Genomic DNA, 17,166 nt, shown 5'->3' with positions numbered 1-17,166 from the left:
GCAACATGCAGGACTGCATTCTTGTGGTTCGCCTTTCCAGAAAGGCCTTTCCCAAGCACCACATGCTGCCTGCAGTGGGTCCAGCAGAAGAGGGGGAGGAAAGGATGTGCCCTATGGCAGACTCTGCTTTACCACAATAATACCATGTTTCTCCCTTTGGCCCATTGCGTTCCTTCTCCCCACAAAGGCCTTCTTCTGGAAGGCTTCACTGCATGGGCCTCCCAGAAGAGCTCGTCTCTACCTGACAACCTGTAAGCGATTAGTGGCTGTAGGGTATCCCGATCTCATTTAGTCATTTTAGCAGCAAAAATTTACTCAAAACTCAAGATAATCCAGAAATCATCCCCTGGCTTTCACTTAGAACATGGAAGGAGAGAAAGAGAGAATAAGCATATAAAAGAAGAGTAAAGAGCTTATGGGAGAAGTTGAAAACAAACTTATCCAAGTCCAGAAAGAATATTCCATTTAATTTCTTCGTAAAGATTTTCTTCGCTGAGTAAGAGTACTGTATAAGGCATGTTTCTAGTGACTTTTCAGTCTGGTACTTATTGAAAGGTGCTATATACCCACTGCAGACAAAGGGGAAAGGTACAAAGGAGGACCACATACTCCCTCAGCTAGTTAAGGACAAAGGATGGTCCGCCAGGGCCAGAGTCAACTTTTAGTCTATATCACCAGGGGCTGCTGTTTCTCTGGCCCAGGGGCCAGGGAAGGCCACTCCCGAATAACTACCTACCACTCTGTTTGGCTGTATTCCACATTCCTTCCTGGAAACTTCTCTAAAAAAAAGAGAATAGAGATGAGAAATGCCCACAGGGAAAGTTTTCTTAGGGGCCTACAAGCTCAACTGGCTGGAATCTGAAGAGGGCAAAAAATGGAATGTTCACCCCGAATGATTGAACAGAAGATAAGCAAACAGCAGGTGACAGAGCAAACACAAAAGAAATATGATCTACCTACCCTAGGAAGGACTCCGGTTCTTGAATTCATCTTGAAATGGGAGGAGGTTCTTACTGACTCCGTGGTTTTGAACCCAAGTCTGAGCAAAAGCTGCACTCTTGATTCTAGAAAGAACAGTATAGAATGCAAGGGCCAAGGATTTTTAGAGCTGGTAGAGTCTGGAATCAGCTTCTTGGGAACAGAAGTTCCAAGAGTCAACAGTAGCTGGCAGCAGATAACCTCTCCAGGCTGGAGGATGGCACAATCCTGGACTGTCAGTGCCAGAAGCGATCTTAGAGATGGCTCCAGACTGAGTTCTTTGCGTTTCACGTGAGGAAACCTAGGTCCAGATGGGGTAAAAGGCTGGTCCAAAGTTACACACCTGGTTAATGGCACAGTTGGGAGCAGAACCGGTGAGCTGACTTTCATTCCCCTGCCTCAGCCGTTGTGTAACCCAAGACCAAAATAGTTGGGGGTCAGAAAGAAGGGGAAAAGGTTATGAGCTTTGAGATCCATTAGTAATCCCACCATTAGACACACAGTGAACATCATTAGCCGGTTAAACTTGTTAATGTCTTTAATGTGAGAGGCGATATTTATTGCACTAATGAGGTGATTGGTACAGTACCCATTTGTGCCAGACACTTTTTTCACGTTTCGGATTCTAGCAATAATACATATATAAAACGAGATTTACACATTTCCTGTCTAAACACACACCTTGGCCATTCTATTATGTACACTGAATGAGTGAACATATGTCCCTTAATTTTGTTAGAAAAAAACACTTCAACTGAATTATACACAGAATGAGGACAAAGTTTTATGGTGTGTAGTTTAAAAACAAAATTGGTTAGGTCCCCCATCCCTTTTCCACCATTTATTCGTTTTTAAAAAGTGACTTCAGTCATAATGAAGGTGTTAAGAAAGAGGCAAAGACAAAAGTCCATTCAATCAGCCCTACGCATGTCCTAACAGGGCGAGGAACAGTTTGCCCAACTGTGGAGTCCCCGGCTTGGGGCAAGGCCCCATGCCCATGAAAAGCATGGGTGAGTCACTGTATTTTAGATGCTTCTTTTTGAAGGCCCTTCAAGGAGCTGAGAGAAACTAGAACCACTCAGGTTGAGGGAGGATACAGACTTTTTTCTCATCGTTTCCTAACGTAGGTTAGAACATCAACAGTCTAGAATGCTGAAAGAAACTTCTTGTATTCTATTCAAGACGCATGAATGATATACTGTCACAGCCATTTAGAGTCTAGAAGGACTTTGGCAATCACCTAATCCAGTATCTTCATTTTCCAGATCAGAAAACAAGAGGCCCAGTTAGATCCAGTAACTTGATAAAGGTTCGTGCAGGTTCTCAGCGTCTTCTGCCAACCTCTAATGCGTGTACTCGAGAAAGGGGCTGGGGGTATGGTGTGGCAGGCAGCCTTTCAACAGGTCTGTGAATCTTCCAGAATGCATATGCAAAGTGCATGTGGAGCATTTTCCTGGCAGATTTTGATCTACATGAATTAAACCTGAATATTTCAAGGAAGACTTTAAAACATTACAATTATAATCATCCTCCCTCCCAAAGGGTTCATTCAGGGTAGGTAGCAGGTGTGAGCACTTGGGAGACGAGTCTTCTGTTCTCTCAGAGGTGCTGAGGCCTATGCTGACCAGCGCTGACAACATGAAGGTGGGGGGTGGGGTTCAAAACCACATGTTGAGAGGGCTGCACTGTTCCACCCGACGGTGTCGTCAACTTGCTGAGACTCAGGAAGACCTTACTGCTTGCAGGGGGTGACCTTTTAATTCCCTTGACAGCTGAGGTATACATTTTTCAGCAATTGTCCAGTCTGATGACAAATGTACACAAAACCAAGTTTGGCCAGCACGGAACACCCCTGGCTTCCCCAAAGCGCTCCAAACTTCAAAGACCAAAAGATAGCTTGATGACTGAACCCATATCCTTGGGGCATAAATGCGACTGCCTCACCACTCCCTAATGGTGGCTACCATTTACTGAGCAGTTACTATGGTGCTCATGACCTGTTACCTTGTTGTCTCTCAGCAAGAGCAATGCACAGTAAGGGTAATGTTCTCTGTTTCAGAGACAGGGAAGAAAAAAAGGTCAGTCAGGGCCCAGTAACTTGCCCAAAGTCACCTGGCAAGCAAGTGGCAGATCGGATTAAACTTCTGGCTGTCTGACTCTTTCCCTTGCTTCCTGGGTTACCACCCAAGCAGGTGGACCAGTATCCCAGTTATCGTCAGGAGCCCTCCTTAATTCCAGTATTTGCCGTGCACGCGTATGACTTCCTTCAATTTCTCTGCACATTTCCACCAAATAAAACCATATGCTCTTCCATAGCAACACTGCAACACAAACATGGTGTAATCTTTATCCACTGCAGTACACAGCTTGAAAAGTTATTTAAAAAAAAAAAAAAAAAGCAAAAAACGAAATAACCCCCAAAACAAAACAAAAAAACCCCCTTCACCAGTACACAGTTGAACCGAATCCCACGGTGACAAATACAAACCTACACACGGTTCTTTCCTTTAAATCTTTTCTTCTCTTTCCTTTGTAATGCTCTTAGAACACAAACTGAGTTGCAACACTTGTGACTAAGAAGGGGCCCGATTCAGTGATCCTTGGGCCCTGGGCGCGGGCCTCCTGCGGGACATGGCCACTGCCCAATGCGTGAGCGCCAGTCCCTGTCCAGAATCTCCCGCGGCTGCCCCTTGACCCACGCGGGGACCCTTGCGGAACCCAGAGTGGCTCTGGCGACCAGGCCAGGTCGTGTCCCCGCGACGCTCCCCGCAGGACAGCGTGTGACTGTGGGGAGGGGGCGGTTTCTGCCCTGCGGGGCCAGGGGACGAGAGGCAGGCGGCCAGCCCTGCCATCCCCGAGCGCTCCCTCCGCACTCCCAGGGCGGTGCGTTCCATTCCATCCTCCGCCCGAGCCTCCTTCGGCAGGTGAAATTCGCCCCATTTTACAAATGAAAGCCTCCACCCTCCCAGAAGACAGCAACTTGCCCTAAGTGACTGGCTGGAAAAGGAGAGCGGAGGGATTTGAACCCAGGACTTGTGTTTCCTTTTACTCTACCTCGCGTGGCGCCTGGCTGCCAGGGTGCTGGGGAACCCATGTGCCTGTGGTGACCTGTGTGGTTACTCCGCCCCGGTTGCGCCTCCAGGGGACCCGCTGGGTTTGGAGGCATCCACTGGAGTGATTCAGGTAAAGGCGGTCTGTCTGCCGTCCCTGCTTTCCCTTCGGATTCTCTCTTCTCCCCAGAGCCCTGGCTTTTTTTTTTTTTTAAGGCTTTCTAGGTCCTGACAAATGCAGACGCCACAGAGACGGAGACATCTCAAGCAACTAGTCAGGTGGGGTTGTGCCGTGATTTGCTCCTGTTCCTATAGGAGGTCCAGCACTCACTAGCTGAAGGGGTAAGGAATGCACCAGGTAAATGCCATTTTCCGGGTTGCACATTCAGGAACCAGAGAAGCCCGTTATGACCGGGTGCTAAAACCTGAAGAAATGTTCTTTGGCTGCTTCCTCACTGGACTCGTGCTGAGGTACCTGATGGTCTACTAAGCCGGTGGGTAGGAGGTTGAGGGACAGCCAAGTGGGGATAACAAGAACACCTGTCACTTCTGGAATACTTGGTAGGTGCTGGGTGCTCTGAGAAGCTCTTTATAATATTTCATCCTCACAGACCCAGGGGGCAGGTAGTATTATTCTGCTCTAACCCACGAGACATCCAAAGCTTTCAGAGGTAGTCTGTCCTGTCCAAGATCTTGCAGTGGCAGAGCCGGGTTCTGCCCAGGGCTTCAGACTCCAGAGCCTGTGCAGGAGTGACTTCCTCGTAGAAGGGGTGGGGACCACTCACCGGAGATACCCAAATAAGTGCACCAGGAGAGACCAGGTTATGCCTCAGACTCTCAGGCAGAACTTGAACCAGGTTTACGATAGGAAAAGGGTGGGAGGGGGGTGGATGAGGGTTGAGAGGAGAGGGAGTGGGAGTGTGTGGGGAGAGTGGGAACATCCCTGCTTCTTGTCCAAATCCAAAGAGAGGATCCAAGGTTCCAGTCAGGAAGGCTCTTTTTTTAATCAACTGTTTTTTGTTTTCAGAACTAAGGTGGAAATGACCCAGTGAGGAAGGAAAATGAGCACAGGCTGCCCTGGTCACACAATTAAAACATATATGCTAGCCAAAGGTACATCACTCCCCCACCCCTCCTTCCAGAGAGAGAAAGGCCCTTTCTGACCTGGAAGCCTATTAAAGCATTCCACTGGGGAATACTCTGACCCTTCTGAAGGCACACTGTGAGAACTTTGTTCTTTAGAATGTAGTCACACAAAGGGTTTTGTGCAAATACCGAGCTATTATTCTATAAATGCAAAGAAGCATTAGGGATGGGATGTGAACAAAAGCTGGACAGAGGGTGCACGCCCAGATGCTGTCTTGGCCAGGTTGCAATTTGAATGATCTAATGTTTTCTGGCTCCTTCTTGCTTTGCTTTTCCAATTTGGTTTGAATATTTGCATTACTGTATTATTTTCCCTGTACAATTGCTGTTGTCTGTACACAATTAGGTCATCTTCATAGCTGGGTGAGGAGACGCTGAGATGAACTACAGACGTGAGATGAACTATATAGCTGGTAGCTGGTTCCCCGCTGGGATGTGCATTCAGATCCCCATCCTTGTCGGTTCCAAAGACTCTACCTGCACCCAGGATCTGAAAGCTTTAATGTGGGTCATCCGACCAAGTGGAAAGAACCACAGCATCCCTTTGTAATGGGGGGTAAGCACATCCTGTTTCTATAATTTTCGGGTTGACTTGCTGATCTAATCACGCCATTCCTTGGGCCAAATCTAGCCCTGTATTGTAATATTCCAGACAAAAGAACAGACTATTTCCTGGTGGCCTGTGGCTTTTCTGGTATGTGGAGGGTTTGCTGAAGTTGACCCTGAGCAAAGAAGGAAAGGGAAGTAACAGGGTGAAGAGGAGGGGCAAACTGCCCCTATAGGTGAAGCTAGAAATGCATATAGATGTTCAAGCCAGTGTAGAGGGTGAACGTTGACCTAGGACTTTGAAGAGAGATAGAAAGGCGACCCCAGAGGAATGGAGGCTTATTTTGCAGATGAAAGCTGATTTGGGCCATGTTCACAAAGTGCTCTGCAATTCCTCACCAGTATAAAATCTCACTGGTAGACATTCCACTAATTCAGCTTGCTCAGCTATCTGGAATTTGTGTTCCTTTGGGAAAGGCCAGTGCTACATTTTATGTTTGTGCTCCCTTTAAAATAAGGTTGGGCTAAACAAAAGGAAAGGACGGGCTGTGATTAAAGCCACTGGGGAAGCCCCCTGCTCTTAAAGTGCTTCATAATCAGACTTGACCGTACTTAGCTCACTGAGTGCCCCATTCTGGCAGGACCATCTCTCTGGCTCAGCCTTCTCATTGTTTCCTGCTTGCTTCCTCTCTCCACTCCCTAGATCTGAATCTATGACATTGACCTCGTTTCTCCTCTCTTCTTTCCTTTTTATCCAAATAACTCACACATCATTTATGTACTAGATATTTGATCACCTTCTGTGTCAGATATGTTCTAGATGCTGGATTTTATAACCAGCGATTGAGGACTCTGTGCTCTTACAGAGCTCAGTCTAAAGAGGAACACCGACGATAACATGTGATGGGCAAGACCACTTCAAGCATTCAAGTGGCTGAACTGTGAGGCAGCTAAGACTCCAAGAGAGGGCATACCTTACATCTGGGCTCTCACAGATGGCTGATGACAGGATTAGAACTAGAGAGATCATTTGAAGCCTGGCCTTCTGCCAGTACCTCCTTCCTGAGGCTGCCTAGAGCCCCACAGTCAGAGTCTTTTCTGGTTCTTTCTCATCCAGTTGCACATAGTTCATACTTACTCTTCTCCCAGGAGTAAGCTACTCCCATCTCAGAAAAGCTCACATTTATCACCTAAGCCAGATATCTGCCCTAACTCCAAGAATTGACATGCTGATAAATTGAGCTGATAGATATAAAAATGCTTTGAGAACAGTATGGCAATTCAATTCTAAGTACTGAAGCTACTATCAAAGTAATACATTAGTTCAATTAATAAATCAGTAAAGGGATTAATCACTAATCAATACTAGGTTCTGTGGGAGTGACGCTATCTTCATGTATATAGTATTGCCCTTTCCCTAAAGGAATTTATGGCAAGTTGATGGTACAAAGTTAAAGAGAAAACTAAGTAGGCATTTGCAGAGTGCTTACCATGTGGTTTTCCTTATAGTATCTCAAATAATCCTCACAATAGTCTATGATACAGGCATTATTTTCTTCAGTGTATGGATGGAACGCCCTCCCCCAAATCCTGTCTGTTCAAGCACAATATAGCATAGGAGCTAAAAGCCCTGGATCAGGACTCAAACTGCTTGAACTCATATCCAGGCACTGCCAATTACTGGGGACATGACTCAAAATCTTTATGCTTCAGTTGTAAAATCGAGATGCTAAGAATAGCACGTATTTGATGATTTCTTGTAAGGATAATGTGACCACACATTTAAGTACTTGCCACAGTGCCTGGTCCAGAGAAAGCCTGAGATAAAAGTTAGGTATTATTATTATTATCCAGCTCCAACACGTTTTTATCTGCAGACTTTCCAGAACCCCCATTAGAATTGGTCTCTCTTACCTCTATATCCTCATATCACTGTGGGCATGCCTCTCAGCATATTTTTATGTGTACCTGGTTATTAGTGTCTGGCACAGAAAAACCAATAAAAATGTTGATGGTTGGATGAATGGATGTTTCTGTCTCCCAGAACTATATCACAGTTCATAGAAGGCAGAGTATTGTGTTTCTAGCTATAAGACAGAACATCTGGATATCGTAGATAAAATATAACAAATATACTTTTAGATGTACAAACTCTCATGCAAATTAGGGAGGTCCTCACAACACACCACACACACACACACACACACACACACACACACACACACAACATTACTGGGATTCAAAGTGGTCAACTGCCACTGGATCTTTGCTGCTTGGGAAAGTCTATCTATCCAAGTGACTTTAAGGCTTGGTTTTGGGGGCTTTATGGGAGCCAGGAGACCAAAGTTAGTGTTCTCAAAAGAGGGAGTGTTGGAATAGAGAATTCTGCATACAAGTGAGACTCACAAAGGGACAGATATGAAATAAAAGGATAGATGAGAAAAAAGCCTGCCTATCTACAATGAAAAATGAGAAACTTCATCTGTCTTGGCCTGGACTCATAAGATTGTATTTTATTTTTTTAAAACAATCCTTAAAATTTTTAAAATATTTTATTTATTCTTGACAGAGAGAGAGAGAGAGACAGAGCATGAGTGAGGGAGGGGCAGAGAGAGAGTGGGACACAGAATCCGAAGCAGGCTCCAGTCTTTGAGCTGTCAGCACAGAGCCCGACGCGGGGCTTGAACCCACAAGTAGTGAGATCATGACCTGAGCCGAAGTCGGACGCTCAACTGACTGAGCCACCCAGGTGCCCCGAACTTGTAAGATTTTAAAACACAGTCTTTCCTTCACACAAGTGGAGGATATGAATTTAGACTATCTCCATGGTCTGGGAGACTTCAGCTGTAAAATTAGTTTAAATTGTCCCCAGGTTTGTAGCATACCAGGGTAACTGGCACAAACAGATCTTCTGTGGAGGGATAGTTCCAAAGGTTTCACAGGAGTCTAACAGATAAAGTCCTACTGAACATGAGATTACAATTAAAATGAGAAACCACACTAAGAGGCAGGCTACCATGAGTGAAAGCCAGTAGAAATCACAATGAACAGAATTAGACATTATATAACAGTTATCATATACCAAATATAAATTGATTAAACTGTTTAAAGCAATAGAAAGGGGAAACGAAAGAAGAATAAACACAATCTAAAAAGACCAGGGGTGGGGCGACTGGGTGGCTCAGTTGGGTGTCTGACTTCGGCTCAGGTCATGATCTCACAGTTTGTGAGTTCAAGCCCCGCATCGGACTCTGTGCTGACAGCTCAGGGCCTAGAGCCTGCTTCGGATTCTGTATCTCCCTCTCTCTGCCCCTCCCCTGCTTGTGCTCTGTCTCTCTCTCCCTCAGAAAGAAAATAAACATTAAAAAAAATTTTCTTTAAAGACCAGGGGCGCCTGGATGACTCAGTCGGTTAAGTGTCTGACTCTTGATTTTGGCTCAGGTCATGCTCTCACGGTTCATGGGATTGAGCCTCATGTTGCGTTCTGCACTGACAGCACAGAGCCTGCTTGGGATTCTCTCTCTCCCCCTCTCTCTGCCCCTCCCCTGCCTGTGCTCTCTCTCTCAAAATAAATAAACATTAAAAAAATAAAAACAAAAAAGCCAGGCAGAATTGTGAAAAACACTAGCTACTTCTGAAAATAAAATGTAATTATTAAAATTAGAAACAGTAAATGAGTACAAGTAGAATAGACACCGATAGAGAGAGAATTAGAGAACTGGAAGATAAATCTAAAGACATTACTCAGGCTACAGCAAAAAAAGAGAAGGCAAAGAAATGGGAAATGAGATGTTAAAGAGGTCAGGAATAAAAAAAAATAGAACCTGAGAAAGGCAGTATTTAGAGAAAATAGCTAAAATATTTCCAGAATTAAAGAAAAGAAGTAGGCTTGTTTAATCATTGAATCTAAGGCATCTGGCAAGTGTCTGGTATCTAGTACATGCCCAATACATGTTTGTTAAGTTGAACAGACACATGTCAGTTTTTATTTAAAAAAATTCACCAGAGATACAGTTGTGAACAAAATAGACAAAATTCTTGTCTTTATTGACCTTGCATTCTGGATGAAGAAGACAAATAATAAATAAGTAAACAAATTAATACTTAAAATACTTTTTGATTATAAGAAGTGAGATGAAGGAAGTAAATATATCTATTTAATAAATATTTTGAGATTGGATTTCATCGAAGAAGCGAGACCTCAATGATAAGTCAAGTGAAAGAACACATCCTAAACAAAGTATATAGCAAGTGCAAAGGCTCTGAGTGAGGAATAATGTGGCATTTTCAAGGAAGAGAAAGAAGCCAGTGTGTCGGGATCAGTGAGTAACATGGAGAATGGTATGAGATGTAATCTGAGAGGAGGGCAGGAGAATGGGATTTTTTCCTTTTTTTCCCTGAGAGCAGCAGGAAGACACTGGAAGGTTTTAAGTGTAGGAGCAGTGTTGTCTGTCACCTTGGCTACTGTGTGGTGTGGGAATGGAGTACAGTGGGGGCAAGAATGGAAGCAAGGAGCCTACTTAGTGATTTCAGTTGTCCAGGCAAAAGATGACAGAAACTTGGACCAGGATGATGGCTGTGTGTATGGAGAAAAGTGGTTGGATTTAGCTATTTTTTGGAAGTCGAAACAGTGTATTTGAAGTGATGTTAAAGGTGAAGGAAAGAAAAGGAAGAATCAGGCAGGATTCCTATTTTTGGATTGAGCAACTAGGTGAAGAGTGGTGCCATTTTCCAAGATGGAGAAGAGTAGAAGAGTAACACTTGGGTGGGGGTGAGGTGGGAACACGAAGCAGGAGTTCTGTTTGGGGCATATTAAGCTTGAGATACCTATTACACCTCTAAGTAGACAGCTGTGTATGAGAATATGGAGTTCAGGAAAATGAGCCCCAAGCAAAGGACTGGTTGAATTTTGAGACATAGGTTTCCTTCAAGATCTTCCTATAACATAGGTTTGGACAGGGGTACACACTGGAGACTGACCACTTCCAGCTACAGACTCTGTGGGAATAGTCATTGTAGCTCCAGAGTTCAGGAGAATGTGCCTGCCCAGTGCCCAACCCAGAAGTAGAGCTTGGAGTGTTCCAGGCCCATCTAAACCAACTGCTTTTGGTAGGGGCTACAGTTTTAAGCCAGTATGCTTTCTGAAAGATGCCAAAAGACTGAGTACAGAAAAGGCTCGGTGACAAACCCAGGCAGCTCTTGTGAGAGGGAAGGGTGGAAAAGTCATCATATAATCTGGCTCCCACCCACTCCCACCCACTAGCTCAGAGCATTGTATCTAAGAGATCCAAGGGAGTAGAGTCAAGACTATGACGCATCAGGAGGTACAAAGAAAAAGGAGATCCCAGCATGAGGTAATGACTGAAAAATGCCATAGCCCATTACATAAGCGAAAGTGAAACCTCTGAGGAACAAATAAACAAAGGGTATCATATTGACACAAAAATACAAGAAGCTCACTCTGTGGTTGCTGACACACATCATTGTGGAAACAAAACCATGTCCAAAGTGACTATGGTTCAACTTGGAACCACATGACAGGAGCTTTAGGAAGTTCCAAAATAATCAAGAATAACTTGAACAAAGTAGCATTCTTCCCCAGGCTTACGGTTTTGGGGGAAGGGACAAGCATCCCTCTGGAAACGAGGGACAAGAATTCAAGGGGTCAAAGTGACTCAAGGTTCCACTTGAAAGAAGGAAACTACTGCAGCCTTGGAAGAGGACAGTAAGAGGAAGAGGAATGTCCATAAGCTGATGGACATTAGTCAGGATTCAGCTTTGAAGTTCACGAGACTATAGACTATACTTTTTTTCTCAGCCAACGTCCTCACTATGTATGTATATGTATATATCTATACTCACTGAGAAATTTGTCTTTTTTCATTGCTCAGGAAAACCAAGACTATTACTTTAATTCTGTACCGGATCATGTGCACTGGCCATTAGGATCACTTTGCATTGGCCACTAGGAAACTCGGAACCGAATCTGCACCCCACCCTTACTTATTAAGTACATAAATCATTAGGTAGCATGTAGCTTGTGTGGCAGCCTCACTCCTGGCTCAATCTTGGTTCTATATCCTTATTTTTCTTTCATTCCCCATTTTCTGATTAAAAAAAAAATAGTGTATTTCACATACAATGTGTTTTGGAATAAAGTACAATACAAATAAATAAACTTTCTGCCCAAACAAGGCAGCATGAAAAGCAGGCACCTGGTGGTATTATGACATCTCAGTGAGCCAAAGAGGTTCTAATTACTGTCTGTTAGACACTCACGTCAGAATCATTAAGTTCATTAGATAGACAGGAATCTTGCTTCAGCCATAAACAAGATGACAAATTAAACGTTCACGAACAAAAGAAGGAGGTATTCAAGGCAAGAAGGGCAGCGCCAATAAAAACAATCAAATGCGCAATTCCAATTCCTGTAGGGGTTGATTTCCACCCAGCCCAGGGTAAGGCCAGGAGCTCCTCTGGCCTGCCTGGGTGGTTCTGTTACAGAAACTTGGCTGTATCCTGGGTATGGTTGGTCCCTCAGCTTCTACCTACTAGGATCGACCACACTCTTGTCTAGACAAGTGGGTCAAAATCTCTGGAAAGGTTACTTTGCTTGGTTTCTGATTATTTTTTTTTTTTTACATTTTAGTAGCTTTTATTCATTTTTTGTTCTTTTAAATTGCCAAAGTTACCCAACTTTAAGTTATAAAAGTAATGCAAAGGCAATGAACATTCAGGTAACACCAAAGATGTAAAATATAAAATCAAACTTCCCTTTCTCTCCCTCCTATTCCATTGCTTCTCTCCCCCAGTTCACCAAGCGTAACTGCCAGTAACTGTTCAGTATGGACACTTTTGGATCTTTTCTATGCACGTTCAGACATATTTACATATATATATACATACACTCATAAAGTCTATGTATAGCTTTATGTTTTTTAAAAGCATTTTTAAATTCACATTATTCTGTAACTTGTTTTTTGCAATCACTAAAATATTTGGGTTCTACTTCTATTACCTACCTACCTACCACATTCTTTGTATAATGGCTTCTGAATGAACCATGAAATCCTAGTAAAAATATACCATCATATATTCAGCCAATTAAGGAACATTTAGGTTGTTTCTAATATTTTGATAGTACACATTAATGTCATAGTAAACATTCTTATACTTGTATACTTTTGCTTTTTTTTTTTCCTAAGAGGAGAACTGCTGGGTCAAGGATATGTACGTGTTAAATTTTGATAGGCAATGCCAAATTATCTTCCAGAAAGATAGACCAATCTGTGCTTCCAGCAACTATGAGAGAGTGCCCTTTGTTCACATTCTCATCAACAATGGATATTGCCAGTTTTTTTAAATTTTGGCAGAACTGATTAACAAGAGCTTGATACTTATTTTGATTTGTGTTTGTCTCGTCAGTAGTGAGGCTGATCATCATTTTTAGTCTTTCCTTTTACTATGGCTATAATAAAAGACAAAGTTGAAGGTGTGGTTTTTGGTTTATTTTTTTTAGATAGAGATAACCAATCAAAACAGTGACATTTTGAGCTACTGATCCCTGTAAAGATCCACATATGAATGTTCCACGTTTCCATGTTAGGAAAGTCAGTCATAATTAAATTCCCAAGGTCAAATTGGACCAGATGTTTATTCTGGGATTCATGTAATGGCTTTGGCCAAAAGCATTACAAAATGTCAGAACTGTATTCTGATAATGTTCCCTTGTACCACCATTATTACACTGTTACATGTAACAGAAACAACTCTGTTCAAGTTATGGAAAAATAAATTTATTAGACGACTACTGGGAGCCCACCACTGAGCTAATTAATGGACGACTGGGCCCCAGGAATATCATAGTGGTTTCGTAGCTAGCATGGTATGGCTGGGAGGTCACCTCCATACAGCCAATGTTTCAAATTTCTTGATCTCTGTGCTCAAGAGACTAATTCTAGGGAGAAAGGATCTTATTGGCTTGACTTGGGCCTCAAGGGAGGAAAGCCTCTTCATTATAGTCCCAACAGACTGAATCTAACAGGAAAGAGATCCTTCTTCAAAAGGAAACTGTAGTACTGTAAGGAAGTGAAATGGATGCTAGTCAAACAAAACTACCCCCTACACTAAACTTTACAATTGCCGTTTCTTCCCTTCACCTTGTAAATCTGCCCAGTCCCCACGGTCACTACAGATAATCTGACAGACAGTATGCTCCTCACATCCAAAAGGGGAGCCCTTGGAGCAGAATAAAGGAGACCATCCTATTCCTCATACTTTGTGCAATGCTTGTTCAAGAACTTTCCCTTTTTCCAGCCCTGGGATTAAAATATTTAAGTCTTAGAATAAGAACAATTATCCTGAGAGGTTTTAATATTGATCTTCTATCATTCTCCCTTTTCCCTGGGTTATCCTTAAATATATACAAATTCTGTTTACTCATTTATTCATCCAGCAATCACTATTTATAGAGAGCAACCTTTTGTTACACATTGTTCTACGTGCTGAGGGAACAGTAATGAAATGGAAAGACACGGTCTCTGTCCTGGTAACCGATGAGGGAAAGAGTTAAGCAAGGTTGGAACGTGGACTCTGGACTTTATCTGAAAAGCAACAGAAAGTTACTCAAAGGTTTTGGGCAGGCAAGAAACATCAGATTACATTTTAGACACACCGTTCTAAATGGTATGTAGAGAGAATGGGCTGCAAGTGGGCTGCAAGTGTTAAGACCAGAAGTCAAGCCAACAGACAGAGGACCAAGGAAGCAGCTAGATAAGAAAAAGCAATAGCCTGGACTAGTTTGGTGGCCAAAGAGATAAAGAGATATGGACAGAATAAGTAAAGAGATATTTAGGAGGTAGAAGGAACAGGATTAGGTGATTGAAGGGTTCTAAGAAAGGAAAGAGACAAAGATAACTCTTGTATTTCTGGTATGAGCAACTGGATGACTGATGATGACAACGGATAACCCAGGAGGAGGTGGCTGGAGGCAGGTGGAGAAAAGGACAAATTAGCTGTGGGTCACACTGAGTACATGTGTGATTCTCATGGCAAGTTAGCTGTCTGGTTTGCAGCTCAGTAGATTCAGAATATGGAGTTACTGGTGGGCATTAAGTCAAGGAGTTAGAAGACGCTGCCCAAGGAGAGGGGGTAAATTAAACAGAGAGGGTCACCAACATTGAACTCATAGTTTAAATAAAGAAACCCTGGAGTATGCTGATTCAATTGTAACTTCTGTGTCCTGTGGAGGACCACCTCAATTCTTTTCGGTTGCAGTTTATTCTACTGTGTGACAACAGCCACCTCCTTCATTTGAGGAGATTAATAACTTAGGCAACACTCCTGGTAGACCTGCCATTTGGCTCAGCTCAGTTCCAGCTTGTTTGGAGACAGAAGTGTTCCTCATCATACCATATCCTCACACAGATTGTCCAGGTAAGGAGCCCACCTTTGGTTCAAGGGCTTACAGATTTCCAGGGCCAACGGACCCAAGGCTATACAGGCTATGGGTTGGTGGTGGTGGGATGGTGGGGTCCACCCTTGAGGACAGCCCAGCCCTGACTAGGCCCCGCCCTGCTACTCTTTTCTTTGGTCCTCACAGCAGATTTGAGGATTGAATTCCTTCCACACAGTGTGGTCCCAGTTACCCCTCTCCTGCGTCCCTTCCTCACTCCAGTGAGGGCTGGGCTATCCAGTCACTGGATATGGAAAAACTGTGCATTCCACCAGATCCTTTGTGTTTGTGTTTCTGTTTCTGTCTGAAGTAGCAGCAAGACAAGAAGAGAAAAATACACAGGAGCACATTAGGCGGAGCTGGGATTCTGCTACACATTCAGATGACAGGTCACCTATAGACTGATGATTCAGGGATCAACCTGGAGTTCTTAATACAACCAAGAAGAGACTCAGAAAGCTGGGAATATGGGCAAAAGATCATCTTGAAAACCACACACAGTTGTGGTAAATAAATGCACAATTTAAAAAATGCATTTACAAAAATATAGGGGTCTCCAGTCTAGCCCTCGTTAATCCAAGGAATTGCTTGAACCTTGTTGGCCTAGCCTATGATCCCAGCTCTGACCGCTGTTGCCCATGAAGGCCTCAGTGAATTCCTCTTGGAGCCTCCAGACTTCCTTGGCTGGTAACTTGTTCCTCTTGGGACGGTTTCGCCTGAGTTGAGCAGCCTGGCCCCCAGCTGTGTGCCGGCCCTCTCTCCGGTAAGAGGAAACGCTTTCAGTTGAGTCCATTAACACAAACATTCAAAAGCAAACATTAAAAAGCCACAGATCATGTTCACATAAATAAAATAGGATTGAGGAAAGCTTCACCCCAAGAAACCAAAGGGGTGTTTAAAAAACTGCCCTTGCCTTCCAAGTAGGCAGGCAGCAAAGCCACAGCAATTCCAAAGGCTTGTGTGCTTGGTAGAGCTGGGTGGCTGAGGCCACAGACCTTTGAAGAGGAAATGCCATCCCTGGGACAGGCAGGCAGCCAGCCCCTGAGTCCTGAAAGTACCAGAGAAAAGCAGAAAGCAGTGAAGGGGAAGGAGAGGCACAGTGAAGAGGTAAAAAAGGGGAGGGAACAGAGCGAATAAATGGGGAGATTCTTCCCACTAGGGTCCCCACACCCAGACCAAAGAGCCACTACACAGAGCAATTCACTGTGCCCCAGAGACGAAGCCGGGGCACGGACAGTCCTGAGCGGCGGGCACAACCCAGGGTGACTAAGGCTTTGAGGAGGGGAGTGTGTCGTCGCTGAGGGGTGGAGAGGGGTGGTGGTGTCTGGGCTGAGAGATGCCTTTGCTTTGAAAGCTTCAGAGGAAATTAACTTTACAAGGTACCTCCCTGTCTCCCAGAGTTATTAAAAGGAGGGAGCAAAGAAGAAATGGAAAAATGGTAATACCTCAGGAAGGGCTATGTGATCCTAACAGAAGGAAATGAGAGGAAGATTAAGTGACGAATGTGCAACCTCCCCTTTGGGGAGGAAGAGCTCTGAATGTGACCTTGTGCAAATGGAAAAGAAACACAACAATGTGGTAAAGGGAAAACCGTGCATGCGCGTGAACACACACACACACACACACACACACACACACACACACACACACACCAGCTTTGAATATCGAGAGATAAATGACTAATTAAATACTGTAAAACCTCCAAGTAAAAAACTGTTAGTACCCTTGTCTCAAGAAGGCAGCACTGAATGCTACAGGAATGGCAGCGAGTGGGGGAGTTGGCGTAAATCAGGGGGTCACGAGAAGGTATAAATCTGGGAGCCTTTGCCAGTCTTAACAGTGGGGCCAATAGATGGAAAGCAGGTGCTGACTGCTCTTTTGTTGTTGCTGAAGGAAAATAACCCACTACATCTAAAAACTCTTAAAAAAAAAAAACAAGGAAGCCAACTGAAGCCATCTATTTCACAGGGTAGGAAGCCAGGTGTTTTCCTG

At 43.9% G+C, this 17,166-nt stretch overlaps 1 protein-coding gene across 1 annotated transcript in view; it reads right to left on the bottom strand.

Annotated features, from left to right (window-relative positions):
* Positions 1 to 3,099: 3,099 nt before the first annotated feature.
* ZNHIT6 (zinc finger HIT-type containing 6) overlaps positions 3,100 to 17,166 on the bottom strand; it is an 85,709-nt gene continuing 71,642 nt past the window's right edge. The window contains exon 10 of the mRNA XM_047084952.1: positions 3,100 to 3,299. Coding sequence (XP_046940908.1) covers positions 3,115 to 3,299 — 185 coding nt within the window. The 3' untranslated portion in view covers positions 3,100 to 3,114. The remainder of the gene's footprint in view (positions 3,300 to 17,166) is intronic.

Source organism: Lynx rufus, unplaced genomic scaffold (genome assembly GCF_022079265.1).
Source record: "Lynx rufus isolate CCGP_SWC_20201006 ecotype Redwood Valley unplaced genomic scaffold, mLynRuf1.p SCAF_2, whole genome shotgun sequence".
Taxonomy (NCBI): Eukaryota; Metazoa; Chordata; class Mammalia; order Carnivora; family Felidae; genus Lynx; species Lynx rufus.
Note: the sequence above shows the minus strand (reverse complement) of the source record. Positions and strands in the feature narration are given on the sequence as shown.